Below are 15978 nucleotides of genomic sequence, written 5' to 3' on the forward strand. Positions count from 1 at the left end.
TGAGACCTCTGCTGTTAAACTGGAGCCAGTCATAAGCACACTACCAAGGTATGGGAATCTCTCCACAACTGCCCCATCACTGATTGGGAGTTGTGGGGGTGGAGTGTCCGATGGTACAAAATACCCAGGCAGGTGCTTAGTTTTGGTGGGGCTGATGGTAAGGCCCCACCTCTTACTGGCACGCTCCAGTCTCAGCAGCAGCATCTCCAACTCCTCCTCTGACTGAGCAGCTATTACCAAATCATCAGCATACATAACCTGGTTGAGCAATAGGGAGCCATCCCTTGACCGCACCCGGGCATTGATTAGCCTCCCATATTATCTGTACCATGTGGAGATTCCCCCGGTACAGCTATTGAAGGCTTCACGAACTACGTGGTCAACATAGCTGTTAAATAATGTGGGAGCCAGAGGACATCCCTGTCGCACCCCAAGGTGTACAGGGAATGGCTCTGCCTCCCGGCCACGTAGTTTTACCCGGGCCCGCTCACCATTATGAAGGTCCTTAATGATCCTGAGCAGAGGGTCAGGTACTCCAAAAGCACGAAGAACGACCCAGAGCCCAGGCCTACTGATGGTATCATAGGCCTTGACCAGGTCAATAAAGCAGAGATGTAGGTCTTGTTGGAATTCCCTACACCTCTGCTGTAGCAGACGGACAAAAAATATGGCATCTGTGCAGGACCGCCCTTTCCTGAAACCGCATTGGGGCTCCGCAAGCCTCTCCTCAGCGTGCCTGGCAAGGCGATGCTGAATAATCCTTGCCAGGACCTTTCCCGGCACAGTGAGGAGTGAGATGCCCCTGTAGTTAGTCTGTGCGGTCCCCCTTCTTAAAAAGAGGGACCACCAGGGCATCCTTCCAATCCTGCGGAACCCGTCCAGTAGTCCAGACTGTTATGATGTCATATAGGGCAGTCTGTGCACAAACGCCACCCTCCCTCAGCATTTCACTTGGGAGACCATCTCTGCCCGCTGCCTTTCCTGGTCTCAGACTCCGGATCGCCTTCAGTACTTCCTCAGCAGATGGCACCTCAACCAGCCACTCACAGGGGGTGAGTTCTTCCAATATTTGAGGCACCGCAGCCTCAGCAGGGTCATCCTCACTTTGTGCCACGATGTTTTCCTGGCTGAGGGATTTTCCCTCCCCCAGGACCACAGAAATGCTCAGCAAATCTGGCAAACGTGTTCCTGGGGGTTGGAGATTGGATCACCGTTTTTTCCCCTAATGATGGTAATAGGTGTGGCGCTGCAGGTTACTTTTTTGGAGTTAAGTAGAGATTTGTGATCACGGGCCACTGAGGCAGACTCCATCTCCTCAGCAACCCGCGACCACCACCCATCCTTGCAGTGCCTCACGGCTCTCCGAACCTCCGAGCGAAGGCTGCGGTAAGCCTCCTCATTCTCTGACGTGGGTTTCTGTAGCCGATAACAGTGGGCCTGTCGCTTTTTCTCAACCATCCTGAACACCTCTGTCAGCTCGGGTCTCTGGGAGGTCTGGACCGCGTACCTAAAGCAGTCATTGCAGCTGCATGAGTCAGTCCTAAACCTCGCCTATTTACCCTCGACATCAGGAGGAGTCGGGGACGATGCCAATCCCAGCCCGCAAGCGATGATGAACTTCTCGCTTGCAAACTTTCATCAGATAACTGAGACCAGGCCACTTTAGGTCGGAATGGGGTCCTGGGTGTACACCCACCACCGGAGTGGAAGAATGGCAGGCGCATCTTAAAGATGACTAGTCGATGGTCAGAGGGCAGATCAGCTCCACGGTAGGTCCTGGTGTCAAGGACATGGGCTCGCATTAGCTGGTCCATCACTATGTAGTCCAGCAGATGTTCTTGCTTGGACCCGGCATGCATCCATGATGTGTGGATGCGCCGATGCCGGAACAGCGTGTTGGTAATTACAAGCCCATGGGCTGCACAAAAACCCTAGCAGCCTCCTACCGTTGTTCTTGAGCTGATCTGGCCCATGCCCTCCAATCACTCCAGACCAGGTGCCAGTATCATGTCCAACTCGGGCATTGAAGTCACCCAACATGATGACTATCCCGAGGGGCCACTTTAGCCAGCACCTGTGACAGGAGGTCATAGAAGGCATCTGACTCATCGGCTTTGCCTGCATCCCTCCACGGATGTTCATCTTCGGTGGGGGCATAAGTAACCACGACCACCATTCCTCGCCTCCGGTTGATGGGAAGGCGAGCCCAAAGTAGCCTGGGGCTTACAGCTTCCCACACCTCACCGCCACGCTCCCACGCCCCCTTCATTCGTTTGTTCAAAAGAAGACCCACACCTTGTTGTTTGGCGGTCTGCTGCCCCGAGTAGAGGACTGTCCACCCCTCATGGTGGCAGGAGCCAGAGCCGGTTCCCCGGACCCGAATGCCGCATAGATCCAGGCGGTACCGGTCCAGCTCCCAACAGAGGAGTGGCAGCCTCTCCTCTGCAGTGAGCGTTCGAACATTCCACGTGGCCACCCGTAGTGGCTTTTCGTTGTTTCTGGAGTAGCCCCCAGGGTAGGTATTCAATCTCCTGGCTCCGCCAATTGGGGTTTGGCCAGGAGACGTCATAGACGCCTGGCCCCCCGGGGCCTCCGGCACAATCTTATTAGTTACATATTTCAGTTTAACTCGTGGTTTCGTGGTAATTAATTGAAGGTGAAGGGGTTACCAGCCCCTCGCACCCGTCCAGAGCCCACATTTAGCCCCTGTGGTGGACACATATGCCATGAGGGGAGGAGCCAATCAAAATTGGATCTCCCCCCACAGCACTGTCCACGACAGAGTTGCCCGTCCGGCACCGCGAGGAGGTAGGGTGTTTTGCTGGACCCGGCTGTAACACACACACGCACACACACTGGCTGTAACACACACACACTGGCTGTAACACACACCGGCTGTAACAAACACACCGGCTGTAACACACTGGCTGTAACACACACGGCTGTAACACACACACACACACCGGCTGTAACACACACACACACCGGCTGTAACACACACACCGGCTGTAACACACACACCGGCTGTAACACACACACACACCGGCTGTAACACACACCGGCTGTAACACACACACCGGCTGTAACACACCGGCTGTAACACACACTGGCTGTAACACACACACACGGCTGTAACACACACACACGGCTGTAACACACACACACGGCTGTAACACACACACACGGCTGTAACACACACACACGGCTGTAACACACACACATGGCTGTAACACACACACACGGCTGTAACACACACACACGGCTGTAACACACACACACCGGCTGTAACACACACACACCGGCTGTAACACACACACCGGCTGTAACACACACGCACACACCGGCTGTAACACACACCGGCTGTAACACACACACACCGGCTGTAACACACACCGGCTGTAACACACACACACACCGGCTGTAACACACACACACCGGCTGTAACACACACACACACCGGCTGTAACACACACACACCGGCTGTAACACACACACACACACCGGCTGTAACACACACACACCGGCTGTAACACACACACACACCCGGCTGTAACACACACACACCGGCTGTAACACACACACACACCGGCTGTAACACAAACGGCTGGTGGTGGTACCTGGCGGGTAAAAAACTGGTTTCGGAAACCGGTAACCGTTTCGGGAGAACAAAAGGTGGGTGGAGGGGAGATCAGGAGCTGGTTAACCGGTTTTTTTTAACCGGTTCGTAAAGCCGGGAGACCCGTTTCGGAAAACGGTTACCGGTTTCGGTTTGCAACGCCAAACGGTTCTGGGAGAGGGTGGGGGGGGGGGGGGTGACCTGTTAAACTGGTTCCGAACCGGTTACCGGTTTTCGAGTTGATGGCGGTGTGGTGCTCTGTGTGGAGTAAACGTCGCGCCACTGGGGGAGAGTGCCTGGGGCTGGCCACCCACCCCCCTGTTAGTTTGTGTGAGTGTGTTAGTGTGGGTGTGTTAGGGTGTGAGTGTGTTAGTGTGTGTGTGTGTGGGTGTGTGTGTGTGGGTGTGTTAGTGTGAGTGGGTTTGTGTGGGTGTGTTAGTGTGTTAGTGTGTGGGTTTATGTTAGTGAGTGTTGCTGGCCACCCACCCCCTGTGAGTGTTAGTGTGTGGGTGTGTTAGTGAGTGTGTGGGTTTGTGTTAGTGAGTGTGTTAGTGTGTGTTGCTGGCCACCCACCCCCTGTTAGTTTGCGTTAGTGTGTATGTTAGTGTGTGGGTTTGTGTTAGTGAGTGTGTTAGTGTGAGTGTGGGTGTGTTTGTTTGTGTTAGTGTGTGGGTGCGTTTGTGTTAGTGGGTGGGTGTGTTAGGGTGTGGGTGTGTTTGTGTGTGCGTGGTCACCCACCCCTGTTAGTTTGTGTGAGTGTTAGTGTGTGAGTTTGTGTTAGTGTGTTAGTGAGTGTTGCTGGCCACCCACCTCCTGTTAGTTTGTGTTAGTGTGTTAGTTAGTGTGAGTGTGTTAGTGTGAGTGTGTTAGTGTGTGGGTTTGTGTTAGTGAGTGTGTTAGTGAGTGTTGCTGGCCACCCACCTCCTGTTAGTTTGTGTTAGTGTGTTAGTTTGTGTTAGTGAGTGTGTGTGTTAGTGTGTGTGTTTGTGTTAGTGTTTGTGTTAGTGTGTGTGTTTGTGTTAGTGTGTGTGTTAGTGTGTGTTTGTGTTAGTGTGTGGGTTTGTGCTAGTGTGTGGGTTTGTGTTAGTGAGTGTGTTAGTGAGTGTGTGTGTTTGTGTTAGTGTGTGTGTGTTAGTGTGGGTGTTTGTGTTAGTGTGGGTGTTTGTGTTAGTGTGTTTGTGTTAGTGTGTTTGTGTTAGTGTGAGTGTGTTAGTGTGTTAGTGTGTTTGTGTTAGTGTGTTTGTGTTAGTGTGTTTGTGTTAGTGTGTTTGTGTTAGTGTGTTTGTGTTAGTGTGTTAGTGTTTGTGTTAGTGAGTGTGTTTGTGTTAGTGTGTGTTTGTGTTAGTGTTTGTGTTAGTGTGTTTGTGTTAGTGTGTTTGTGTTAGTGTGTTTGTGTTAGTGTGTGTTTGTGTTAGTGAGTTTGTGTTGGTGTGTGTTTGTGTTAGTGAGTTTGTGTTGGTGTGTGTTTGTGTTAGTGAGTTTGTGTTGGTGTGTGTTTGTGTTAGTGAGTTTGTGTTGGTGTGTGTTAGTGTGTGTGTTTGTGTTAGTGTGTGTTTGTGTTAGTGTGTTTGTGTTAGTGTGGGTGTTCGTGTTAGTGTGTTTGTGTTAGTGTTTGTGTTAGTGTGTTAGTGTTTGTGTTAGTGTGTGTGTTTGTGTTAGTGAGTGTGTTAGTGTGTTTGTGTTAGTGTTTGTGTTAGTGTGTTTGTGTTAGTGTTTGTGTTAGTGTGTTTGTGTTAGTGTTTGTGTTAGTGTGTTTGTGTTAGTGTTTGTGTTAGTGTGTTTGTGTTAGTGTTTGTGTTAGTGTGTTTGTGTTAGTGTGTAGTGTGTTAGTGTGTGTGTTAGTGTGTAGTGTGTTAGTGTGTGTGTTAGTGTTTGTGTTAGTGTGTAGTGTGTTAGTGTGTGTGTTAGTGAGTGTGTTTGTGTTAGTGAGTGTGTTTGTGTTAGTGTGTGTGTTTGTGTTAGTGTGTGTGTTTGTGTTAGTGTGTGTTTGTGTTAGTGTGTGTGTTTGTGTTAGTGTGTGTTAGTGAGTGTTAGTGAGTGTGTTTGTGTTAGTGTTTGTTAGTGAGTGTGTTTGTGTTAGTGTGTTTGTGTTAGTGAGTGTGTTAGTGTGTGTGTTAGTGTGTGTTAGTGTGTGTGTTAGTGTGTGTGTTAGTGTTTGTGTTAGTGTGTGTGTTTGTGTTAGTGTGTGTGTTAGTGTGTTTGTGTTAGTGAGTGTGTTTGTGAGTGTGTTTGTGTTAGTGAGTGTGTTTGTGAGTGTGTTTGTGTTAGTGAGTGTGTTAGTGTGTTTGTGTTAGTGAGTTTGTGTTAGTGTGTTTGTGTCAGTGAGTTTGTGTTAGTGAGTTTGTGTTAGTGAGTGTGTTTTAGTGAGTGTGTTTGTGTTAGTGAGTGTGTTTGTGTTAGTGAGTGTGTTTGTGTTAGTGAGTGTGTTTGTGTTAGTGAGTGTGTTTGTGTTAGTGAGTGTGTTTGTGTTAGTGAGTGTGTTTGTGTTAGTGAGTGTGTTTGTGTTAGTGAGTGTGTTTGTGTTAGTGAGTGTGTTTGTGTTAGTGAGTGTGTTTGTGTTAGTGAGTGTGTTTGTGTTAGTGAGTGTGTTTGTGTTAGTGAGTGTGTTTGTGTTAGTGAGTGTGTTTGTGTTAGTGAGTGTGTTTGTGTTAGTGAGTGTGTTTGTGTTAGTGAGTGTGTTTGTGTTAGTGAGTGTGTTTGTGTTAGTGAGTGTGTTTGTGTTAGTGAGTGTGTTTGTGTTAGTGAGTGTGTTTGTGTTAGTGAGTGTGTTTGTGTTAGTGAGTGTGTTTGTGTTAGTGAGTGTGTTTGTGTTAGTGAGTGTGTTTGTGTTAGTGTGTGTGTTTGTGTTAGTGTGTTTGTGTTAGTGAGTGTGTTTGTGTTAGTGAGTGTGTTTGTGTTAGTGAGTGTGTTTGTGTTAGTGAGTGTGTTTGTGTTAGTGAGTGTGTTTGTGTTAGTGAGTGTGTTTGTGTTAGTGAGTGTGTTAGTGAGTGTGTTTGTGTTAGTGAGTGTTGCTGGCCACCCACCCCCTGTTAGTTTGTGTGAGTGTGTTAGTGTGTAGGTTTGTGTTAGTGAGTGTGTTAGTGTGTGGGTTTGTGTTAGTGTGTGGGTTTGTGTTAGTGTGTGGGTGTGTTAGTGAGTTGGTGAGTGTTGGTGAGTGTGTGGGTGTGTTAGTGTGCGGGTGTGTTAGTGTGCGTGAGTGTGTGTTACTGTGTCAGTGTGTCGCTGGCCACCCACCCCCTGTTAGTGTGGGTGAGTGTGTGGGGGTGGGTGAGTGTTGGTGTGGGTGAGTGTGTTGGTGTGGGCCACCCACCCTCTGTGGGTGTGTGTGTTAGTGTATGGGTGTGTGTGTTAGTACGAAAAGCCACTACGGGTGGCCACGTGGAATGTTCGAACGCTCACTGCGGAGGAGAGGCTGCCACTCCTCTGTCGGGAGCTGGACCGGTACCGCCTGGATCTATGCGGCATTCAGGAGGTCCGGTGGACCGGCTCTGGCTCCTGCCACCATGAGGGGTGGACAGTCCTCTACTCGGGGCAGCAGACTGCCAAACAACAGGGAGTGGCTCTTCTTTTGAACAAAAGAATGAAGGGGGCGTGGGAGCGTGGCGGTGAGGTGTGGGAAGCTGTAAGCCCCAGGCTACTTTGGGCTCGCCTTCCCATCAACCGGAGGCGAGGAATGGTGGTCGTGGTTACTCATGCCCCCACCGAAGATGAACATCCGTGGAGGGATGCAGGCAAAGCCGATGAGTCATGCCTTCTATGACCTCCTGTCATAGGTGCTGGCTAAAGTGGCCCCTCGGGATAGAGTCATCATGTTGGGTGACTTCAATGCCCGAGTTGGTCATGATACTTGCACCTGGTCTGGAGTGATTGGAGGGCATGGGCCAGATCAGCTCAATAACAACGGTAGGAGGCTGCTAGATTTTTGTGCAGCCCATGGGCTTGTAATTACTAACACGCTGTTCCGGCATCGGCGCATCCACACATCATGGATGCATGCCGGGTCCAAGCAAGAACATCTGCTGGACTACATAGTGACGGACCAGCGGATGCGAGCCCATGTCCTTGACACCAGGACCTACCGTGGAGCTGATCTGCCCTCTGACCATCGACTAGTAATCTGTAAGATGCGCCTGCCATTCTTCCACACCGGTGGTGGGTGTACACCCAGGACCCTATTCCGACCTAAAGTGGCCTGGCCTCAGTTATCTGATGAAAGTTGCAAGCGAGAATTTCATCATCGCTTGCGGCTGGGATTGGCATCGTCCCCGACTCCTCCTGATGTCGAGGGTAAATGGGCGAGGTTTAGGACTGTGACTCATGCAGCTGCAATGGCTGCTTTGGGTACGCGGTCCAGACCTCCCCAGAGACCCTGGCTGACAGAGGAGATGTTCAGGATGGTTGAGAAAAAGCGACAGGCCCACGTCAGAGAATGAGGAGGCTTACCGCAGCCTTCGCTCGGAGGTTCGGAGAGCCGTGAGGCGCTGCAAGGATGGGTGGTGGTCACGGGTTGCTGAGGAGATGGAGTCTGCCTCAGTGGCCCGTGATCACAAATCTCTATTTAACTCCATAAAAAAGTAACCTGCAGCGCCACACCTATTGCCATCATTAGGGGAAAAAACGGTGATCCAATCTCCGACCCCCAGGAACAGGTTTGCAGATTTGCTGATCATTTCTGTGAGGTCCTGGGGGAGGGAAAATCCCACAGCCAGGAAAACATCGTGGCACAAAGTGAGGATGACCCTGCTGAGGCTGCGGTGCCTCAAATATTGGAAGAAGTCACCCCCTGTGAGTGGCTGGCTGAGGTGCCATCTGTTGAGGAAGTATTGAAGGCGATCCGGAGTCTGAGACCAGGAAAGGCAGCGGGCAGAGATGATCTCCCAAGCGAAATGCTGAGGGAGGGTGGCGTTTGTGCACAGACTGCACTATATGACATCATAACAACAGTCTGGACCACTGGACGGATTCCGCAGGATTGGAAGGATGCCCTGGTGGTCCCCCTTTTTAAGAAGGGGGACCGCACAGACTGTAACAACTACAGGGGCATCTCACTCCTCAGTGTGCCGGGAAAGGTCCTGGCAAGGATTATTCAGCATCGCCTTGCCAGGCACGCTGAGGAGAGGCTTGCGGAGCCCCAATGCGGTTTCAGGAAAGGGCGGTCCAGCACAGATGCCATATTTTCTGTCCGTTTGCTACAGCAGAGGTGTAGGGAATTCCAACAAGACCTACATCTCTGCTTTATTGACCTGGTCAAGGCCTATGATACCATCAGTAGGCCTGGGCTCTGGGTCGTTCTTCGTGCTTTTGGAATACCTGACCCTCTGCTCACGATCATTAAGGACCTTCATGATGGTGAGCGGGCCCGGGTAAAACTACGTGGCCGGGAGTCAGAGCTATTCCCTGTACACCTTGGGGTGCGACAGGGATGTCCTCTGGCTCCCACATTATTTAACATCTATTTTGACCACGTAGTTCGTGAAGCCTTCAATAGCTGTACCGGGGGAATCTCCATATGGTACAGATATAATGGGAGGCTAATCGATGCCCGGGTGCGGTCAAGGGATGGCTCCCTATTGCTCAACCACGTTATGTATGCTGATGATTTGGTAATAGCTGCTCAGTCAGAGGAGGAGTTGGAGACGCTGCTGCTGAGACTGGAGCGTGCCACTAACAGGTGGGGCCTTACCATCAGCCCCACCAAAACTAAGCACCTGCCTGGGTATTTTGTACCATCGGACACTCCACCCCCACACCTCCCAATCGGTGATGGGGCAGTTGTGGAGAGAGTGGAGAGTTTCCCATACCTGGGCAGTGTGCTTATGACTGGCTCCAGTTTAACAGCAGAGGTCTCACTCCGAATCAATCGAGCGGCAATATCTTTTCATCGGTTGCGTAACGCTGTGTGGAAGCTACCTGGTCTGTCGCTCCGCACTAAGCTTCAGGTCTTCTCGGCCACGGTCATTCCCTCCCTTCTCTACGCTTGCGAAACGTGGACCCCCCTAATGGAACATCTTCGCCGGTTAGAAACATTTAGGCTGGCCTGCCTACGATCCATCTTGGGTTTAACCAGACTGGATTGTGTGAGGAGCTCACAAATCCTTGAAAGATCTGGGCAGGGTCCCATCGGTGAGCTCCTCCGGCAGGCAAGGCTGCGATGGCTGGGTCATGTAGCCCACATGCCCAGCCACCGCATGCCGAAACAGCTTTTGTTTGGCCGGATTGAGGGGGCTAAGCGGGCGCGGCACTGGCTAGAGAAGAGATGGAGTGATGTGTTACAGGAGGACGTGGAGCTGAGTGGACTTGCCGATGACTGGTACCAGCGGTGTCAAGATCGGCCTCTGTGGAGGAGGCTCGTGAAGGATGCTGCTACTGGGCAGTTGGAGGCAGTCGCCCTCCAACAACAACGGAAGGCGGAGGAGCGACGCTCAGAACAACGAGCGGAGCGCCGGGTGGCTAAAGCACAGCAGGTTGGCACAGTAGGGGGCACAGGTGGTGCATCAGCCAGTCATCTCAGTCAGTCGACCCGTGGCACCTGCTGGGTCTGCCCCGTGACCTCCTGCCAGCGGGCGTTCGACACTTCACGTGGCCTCAGGGTGCACATAGCCTGGCACAAGCGTTGTGGTGACGTCACCGCCACTTAGTGGCGAATGGCGGTTGTTTTTGTTGTGTGTGTGAGTGGGTGAGTGTGTGGGTGTTAGTGTGTTAGCGAGTGTGTGGGTGAGTGTGTGGGTGTTAGTGTGTTAGTGTGTGTGAGTGGGTGAGTGTGTGGGTGTTAGTGTGTTAGTGTGTGTGAGTGGGTGTTAGTGTGTTAGCGAGTGTGTGAGTGGGTGAGTGTGTGGGTGTTAGTGTGTTAGTATGTGTCTGCGGAAAAACAACCCCCTACCTCCTCGCGGTGCCGGACGGGCAACTCTGTCGTGGACAGTGCTGTGGGGGGAGATCCAATTTTGATTAGCTCCTCCCCTCATGGCATATGTGTCCACCACAGGGGCTAAACGGGGGCTCTGGACGGGTGCGAGGGGCTGGTAACCCCTCCACCTTCAATTAATTACCACGAAACCACGAATTAAACTGAAATATGTAACTAATAAGCTTGTGCCGGAGGCCCTGGGGGGCCAGGCGTCTATGACGTCTCCTGGCCAAACCCCAATTGGCGGAGCCAGGAGATTGAATACCTACCCTCGGGGCTACTCCAGAAACAACGAAAAGCCACTACGGGTGGCCACGTGGAATGTTCGAACGCTCACTGCAGAGGAGAGGCTGCCACTCCACTGTCGGGAGCTGGACCGGTACCGCCTGGATCTATGCGGCATTCAGGAGGTCCGGTGGACCGGCTCTGGCTCCTGCCACCATGAGGGGTGGACAGTCCTCTACTCGGGGCAGCAGACTGCCAAACAACAGGGTGTGGGTCTTCTTTTGAACAAAAGAACGAAAGGGGCGTGGGAGCGTGGCGGTGAGGTGTGGGAAGCTGTAAGCCCCAGGCTACTTTGGGCTCGCCTTCCCATCAACCGGAGGCGAGGAATGGTGGTCGTGGTTACTTATGCCCCCACCGAAGATGAACATCCGTGGAGGGATGCAGGCAAAGCCGATGAGTCAGATGCCTTCTATGACCTCCTGTCACAGGTGCTGGCTAAAGTGGCCCCTCGGGATAGAGTCATCATGTTGGGTGACTTCAATGCCCGAGTTGGTCATGATACTGACACCTGGTCTGGAGTGATTGGAGGGCATGGGCCAGATCAGCTCAATAACAACGGTAGGAGGCTGCTAGATTTTTGTGCAGCCCATGGGCTTGTAATTACCAACACGCTGTTCCGGCATCAGCGCATCCACACAACATCATGGATGCATGCCGGGTCCAAGCAAGAACATCTGCTGGACTACATAGTGACGGACCAGCGAATGCGAGCCCATGTCCTTGACACCAGGAACTACCGTGGAGCTGATCTGCCCTCTGACCATCGACTAGTCATCTGTAAGATGCGCCTGCCATTCTTCCACTCCGGTGGTGGGTTTACACCCAGGACCCCATTCCAACATAAAGTGGCCTGGTCTCAGTTATCTGATGAAAGTTGCAAGGGAGAATTTCATCATCGCTTGCGGCTGGGATTGGCATCGTCCCCGACTCCTGATGTCGAGGGTAAATGGGCGAGGTTTAGGACTGTGACTCATGCTGCTGCAATGGCTGCTTTGGGTACGCGGTCCAGACCTCCCCAGAGACCCTGGCTGACAGAGGAGGTGTTCAGGATGGTTGAGAAAAAGCGACAGGCCCACTGTCATCGGCTACAGAATCCCACGTCAGAGAATGAGGAGGCTTACCGCAGCCTTCGCTCGGAGGTTCGGAGAGCCGTGAGGCGCTGCAAGGATGGGTGGTGGTCGCGGGTTGCTGAGGAGATGGAGTCTGCCTCAGTGGCCCGTGATCACAAATCTCTATTTAACTCCATCAAAAAAGTAACCTGCAGCGCCACACCTATTACCATCATTAGGGGAAAAAACGGTGATCCAATCTCCGACCCCCAGGAACAGGTTAGCAGATTTGCTGAGCATTTCTGTGAGGTCCTGGGGGAGGGAAAATCCCTCAGCCAGGAAAACATCGTGGCACAAAGTGAGGATGACCCTGCTGAGGCTGCGGTGCCTCAAATATTGGAAGAACTCACCCCCTGTGAGTGGCTGGTTGAGGTGCCATCTGCTGAGGAAGTACTGAAGGCGATCCGGAGTCTGAGACCAGGAAAGGCAGCGGGCAGAGATGATCTCCCAAGCGAAATGCTGAGGGAGGGTGGCGTTTGTGCACAGACTGCCCTATATGACATCATAACAACAGTCTGGACCACTGGACGGATTCCGCAGGATTGGAAGGATGCCCTGGTGGTCCCCCTTTTTAAGAAGGGGGACCGCACAGACTGTAACAACTACAGGGGCATCTCACTCCTCAGTGTGCCGGGAAAGGTCCTGGCAAGGATTATTCAGCATCGCCTTGCCAGGCACGCTGAGGAGAGGCTTGCGGAGCCCCAATGCGGTTTCAGGAAAGGGCGGTCCAGCACAGATGCCATATTAACTCCATCAAAAAAGTAACCTGCAGCGCCACACCTATTACCATCATTAGGGGAAAAAACGGTGATCCAATCTCCGACCCCCAGGAACAGGTTAGCAGATTTGCTGAGCATTTCTGTGAGGTCCTGGGGGAGGGAAAATCCCTCAGCCAGGAAAACATCGTGGCACAAAGTGAGGATGACCCTGCTGAGGCTGCGGTGCCTCAAATATTGGAAGAACTCACCCCCTGTGAGTGGCTGGTTGAGGTGCCATCTGCTGAGGAAGTACTGAAGGCGATCCGGAGTCTGAGACCAGGAAAGGCAGCGGGCAGAGATGATCTCCCAAGCGAAATGCTGAGGGAGGGTGGCGTTTGTGCACAGACTGCCCTATATGACATCATAACAACAGTCTGGACCACTGGACGGATTCCGCAGGATTGGAAGGATGCCCTGGTGGTCCCCCTTTTTAAGAAGGGGGACCGCACAGACTGTAACAACTACAGGGGCATCTCACTCCTCAGTGTGCCGGGAAAGGTCCTGGCAAGGATTATTCAGCATCGCCTTGCCAGGCACGCTGAGGAGAGGCTTGCGGAGCCCCAATGCGGTTTCAGGAAAGGGCGGTCCAGCACAGATGCCATATTTTCTGTCCGTTTGCTACAGCAGAGGTGTAGGGAATTCCAACAAGACCTACATCTCTGCTTTATTGACCTGGTCAAGGCCTATGATACCATCAGTAGGCCTGGACTCTGGGTCGTTCTTCGTGCTTTTGGAATACCTGACCCTCTGCTCACGATCATTAAGGACCTTCATGATGGTGAGCGGGCCCGGGTAAAACTACGTGGCCGGGAGTCAGAGCCATTCCCTGTACACCTTGGGGTGCGACAGGGATGTCCTCTGGCTCCCACATTATTTAACATCTATTTTGACCACGTAGTTCGTGAAGCCTTCAATAGCTGTACCGGGGGAATCTCCATATGGTACAGATATAATGGGAGGCTAATCGATGCCCGGGTGCGGTCAAGGGATGGCTCCCTATTGCTCAACCACGTTATGTATGCTGATGATTTGGTAATAGCTGCTCAGTCAGAGGACGAGTTGGAGACGCTGCTGCTGAGACTGGAGCGTGCCACTAACAGGTGGGGCCTTACCATCAGCCCCACCAAAACTAAGCACCTGCCTGGGTATTTTGTACCATCGGACACTCCACCCCCACAACTCCCAATCGGTGATGGGGCAGTTGTGGAGAGAGTGGAGAGTTTCCCATACCTGGGCAGTGTGCTTATGACTGGCTCCAGTTTAACAGCAGAGGTCTCACTCCGAATCAATCGAGCGGCAATATCTTTTCATCGGTTGCGTAACGCTGTGTGGAAGCTACCTGGTCTGTCGCTCCGCACTAAGCTTCAGGTCTTCTCGGCCACGGTCATTCCCTCCCTTCTCTACGCTTGCGAAACGTGGACCCCCCTAATGGAACATCTTCGCCGGTTAGAAACATTTAGGCTGGCCTGCCTACGATCTATCCTGGGTTTAACCAGACTGGATTGTGTGAGGAGCTCACAAATCCTTGAAAGATCTGGGCAGGGTTCCATCGGTGAGCTCCTCCGGCAGGCAAGGCTGCGATGGCTGGATCATGTAGCCCACATGCCCAGCCACCGCATGCCGAAACAGCTTTTGTTTGGCCGGATTGAGGGGGCTAAGCGGGCGCGGCACCGGCTAGAGAAGAGATGGAGTGATGTGGTACAGGAGGACGTGGAGCTGAGTGGACTTGCCGATGACTGGTACCAGCGGTGTCAAGATCGGCCTCTGTGGAGGAGGCTCGTGAAGGATGCTGCTACTGGGCAGTTGGAGGCAGTCGCCCTCCAACAACAACGGAAGGCGGAGGAGCGACGCTCAAAACAACGAGCGGAGCGCCGGGTGGCTAAAGCACAGCAGGTTGGCACAGTAGGGGGCACAGGTGGTGCATCAGCCAGTCATCTCAGTCAGTCGACCCGTGGCACCTGCTGGGTCTGCCCCGTGACCTCCTGCCAGCGGGCGTTCGACACTTCACGTGGCCTCAGGGTGCACATAGCCTGGCACAAGCGTTGTGGTGACGTCACCGCCACTTAGTGGCGAATGGCGGTTGTTTTTGTTGTGTGTGTGAGTGGGTGAGTGTGTGGGTGTTAATGTGTTAGCGAGTGTGTGGGTGAGTGTGTGGGTGTTAGTGTGTTAGTGTGTGTGAGTGGGTGAGTGTGTGGGTGTTAGTGTGTTAGTGTGTGTGTGTGTGAGTGGGTGAGTGTGTGGGTGTTAGTGTGTTAGTGTGTGTGAGTGGGTGAGTGTGTGGGTGTTAGTGTGTGTGAGTGGGTGAGTGTGTGGGTGTTAGTGTGTTAGCGAGTGTGTGGGTGAGTGGTGGTGCTGGCCACCCACCCCCTGTGTGGGTGTGTGAGTAGTCACCCACACATCCACACACACCTACACCCACACACACTCACCTACTCACACACTCACCTACACCCACACACGTCACCCAGTCACCTACTCACACACACACCTACACCCACACACCTCACCCAGTCACCTACTCACACACACACACTCACCTACACACCTCACCCAGTCACACACACTCACCTACACACACACACGTCACCCAGTCACCTACTCACACACTGACCTACACCCACACACCTCACCCAGCCACCTACTCACCCACCCACACTCACCTACACCCACACACCTCACCCAGTCACACACACTCACCTACACACACACACACCTCACCCAGCCACCTACACACACACGCCTCACCCAGCTACCTACTCACCCACACACACCTATACCCACACACACTCACCTACACCCACACACCTCACCCAGCCACCTACTCACACACACCTACACCCACACACCTCACCCAGTCACCTACTCACACACACTCACTCACCTACACCCAAACACACTCACCTACTCACACACACTCACCTACACCCACACACCTCACCCACTCACCTACTCACACACACACTCACCTACACCCACACACACTCACCTACTCACACACATTCACCTACACCCACACACCTCACCCAGCCACCTACTCACCCACACACACTCACCTACACCCACACACACTCACCCAGCCACCTACTCACACACACTCACCTACACCCACACACCTCACCCAGCCACCTACTCACCCACACACACTCACCTACACCCACACACACTCACCTACTCACACACACTCACCTACTCCCACACACCTCACCCAGCCACCTACTCACACACACTCACCCACACACACTCACCTACACACACACACCCACACACACTCACCTACTCACACACACTCACCTACTCACACACACA

The 15978-nt window shown here is 52.8% G+C and overlaps 1 protein-coding gene across 1 annotated transcript in view; it reads right to left on the reverse strand.

Moving 5' to 3' along the window:
* The window catches only part of LOC142907891 (prostaglandin E synthase-like), a 10768-nt gene extending 8378 nt beyond the window's left edge, over nucleotides 1-2390 (reverse strand). The window contains exon 1 of the mRNA XM_076057796.1: nucleotides 2378-2390. Coding sequence (XP_075913911.1) covers nucleotides 2378-2390 — 13 coding nt within the window. The remainder of the gene's footprint in view (nucleotides 1-2377) is intronic.
* Between the last annotated feature and the right edge of the window lie 13588 nt (nucleotides 2391-15978).

This window comes from Petromyzon marinus, chromosome 84, assembly GCF_048934315.1.
Source record: "Petromyzon marinus isolate PM22_M1 ecotype Great Lakes invasive population chromosome 84, UKy_Petmar_22M1.pri1.0, whole genome shotgun sequence".
Lineage (NCBI taxonomy): Eukaryota > Metazoa > Chordata > Hyperoartia > Petromyzontiformes > Petromyzontidae > Petromyzon > Petromyzon marinus.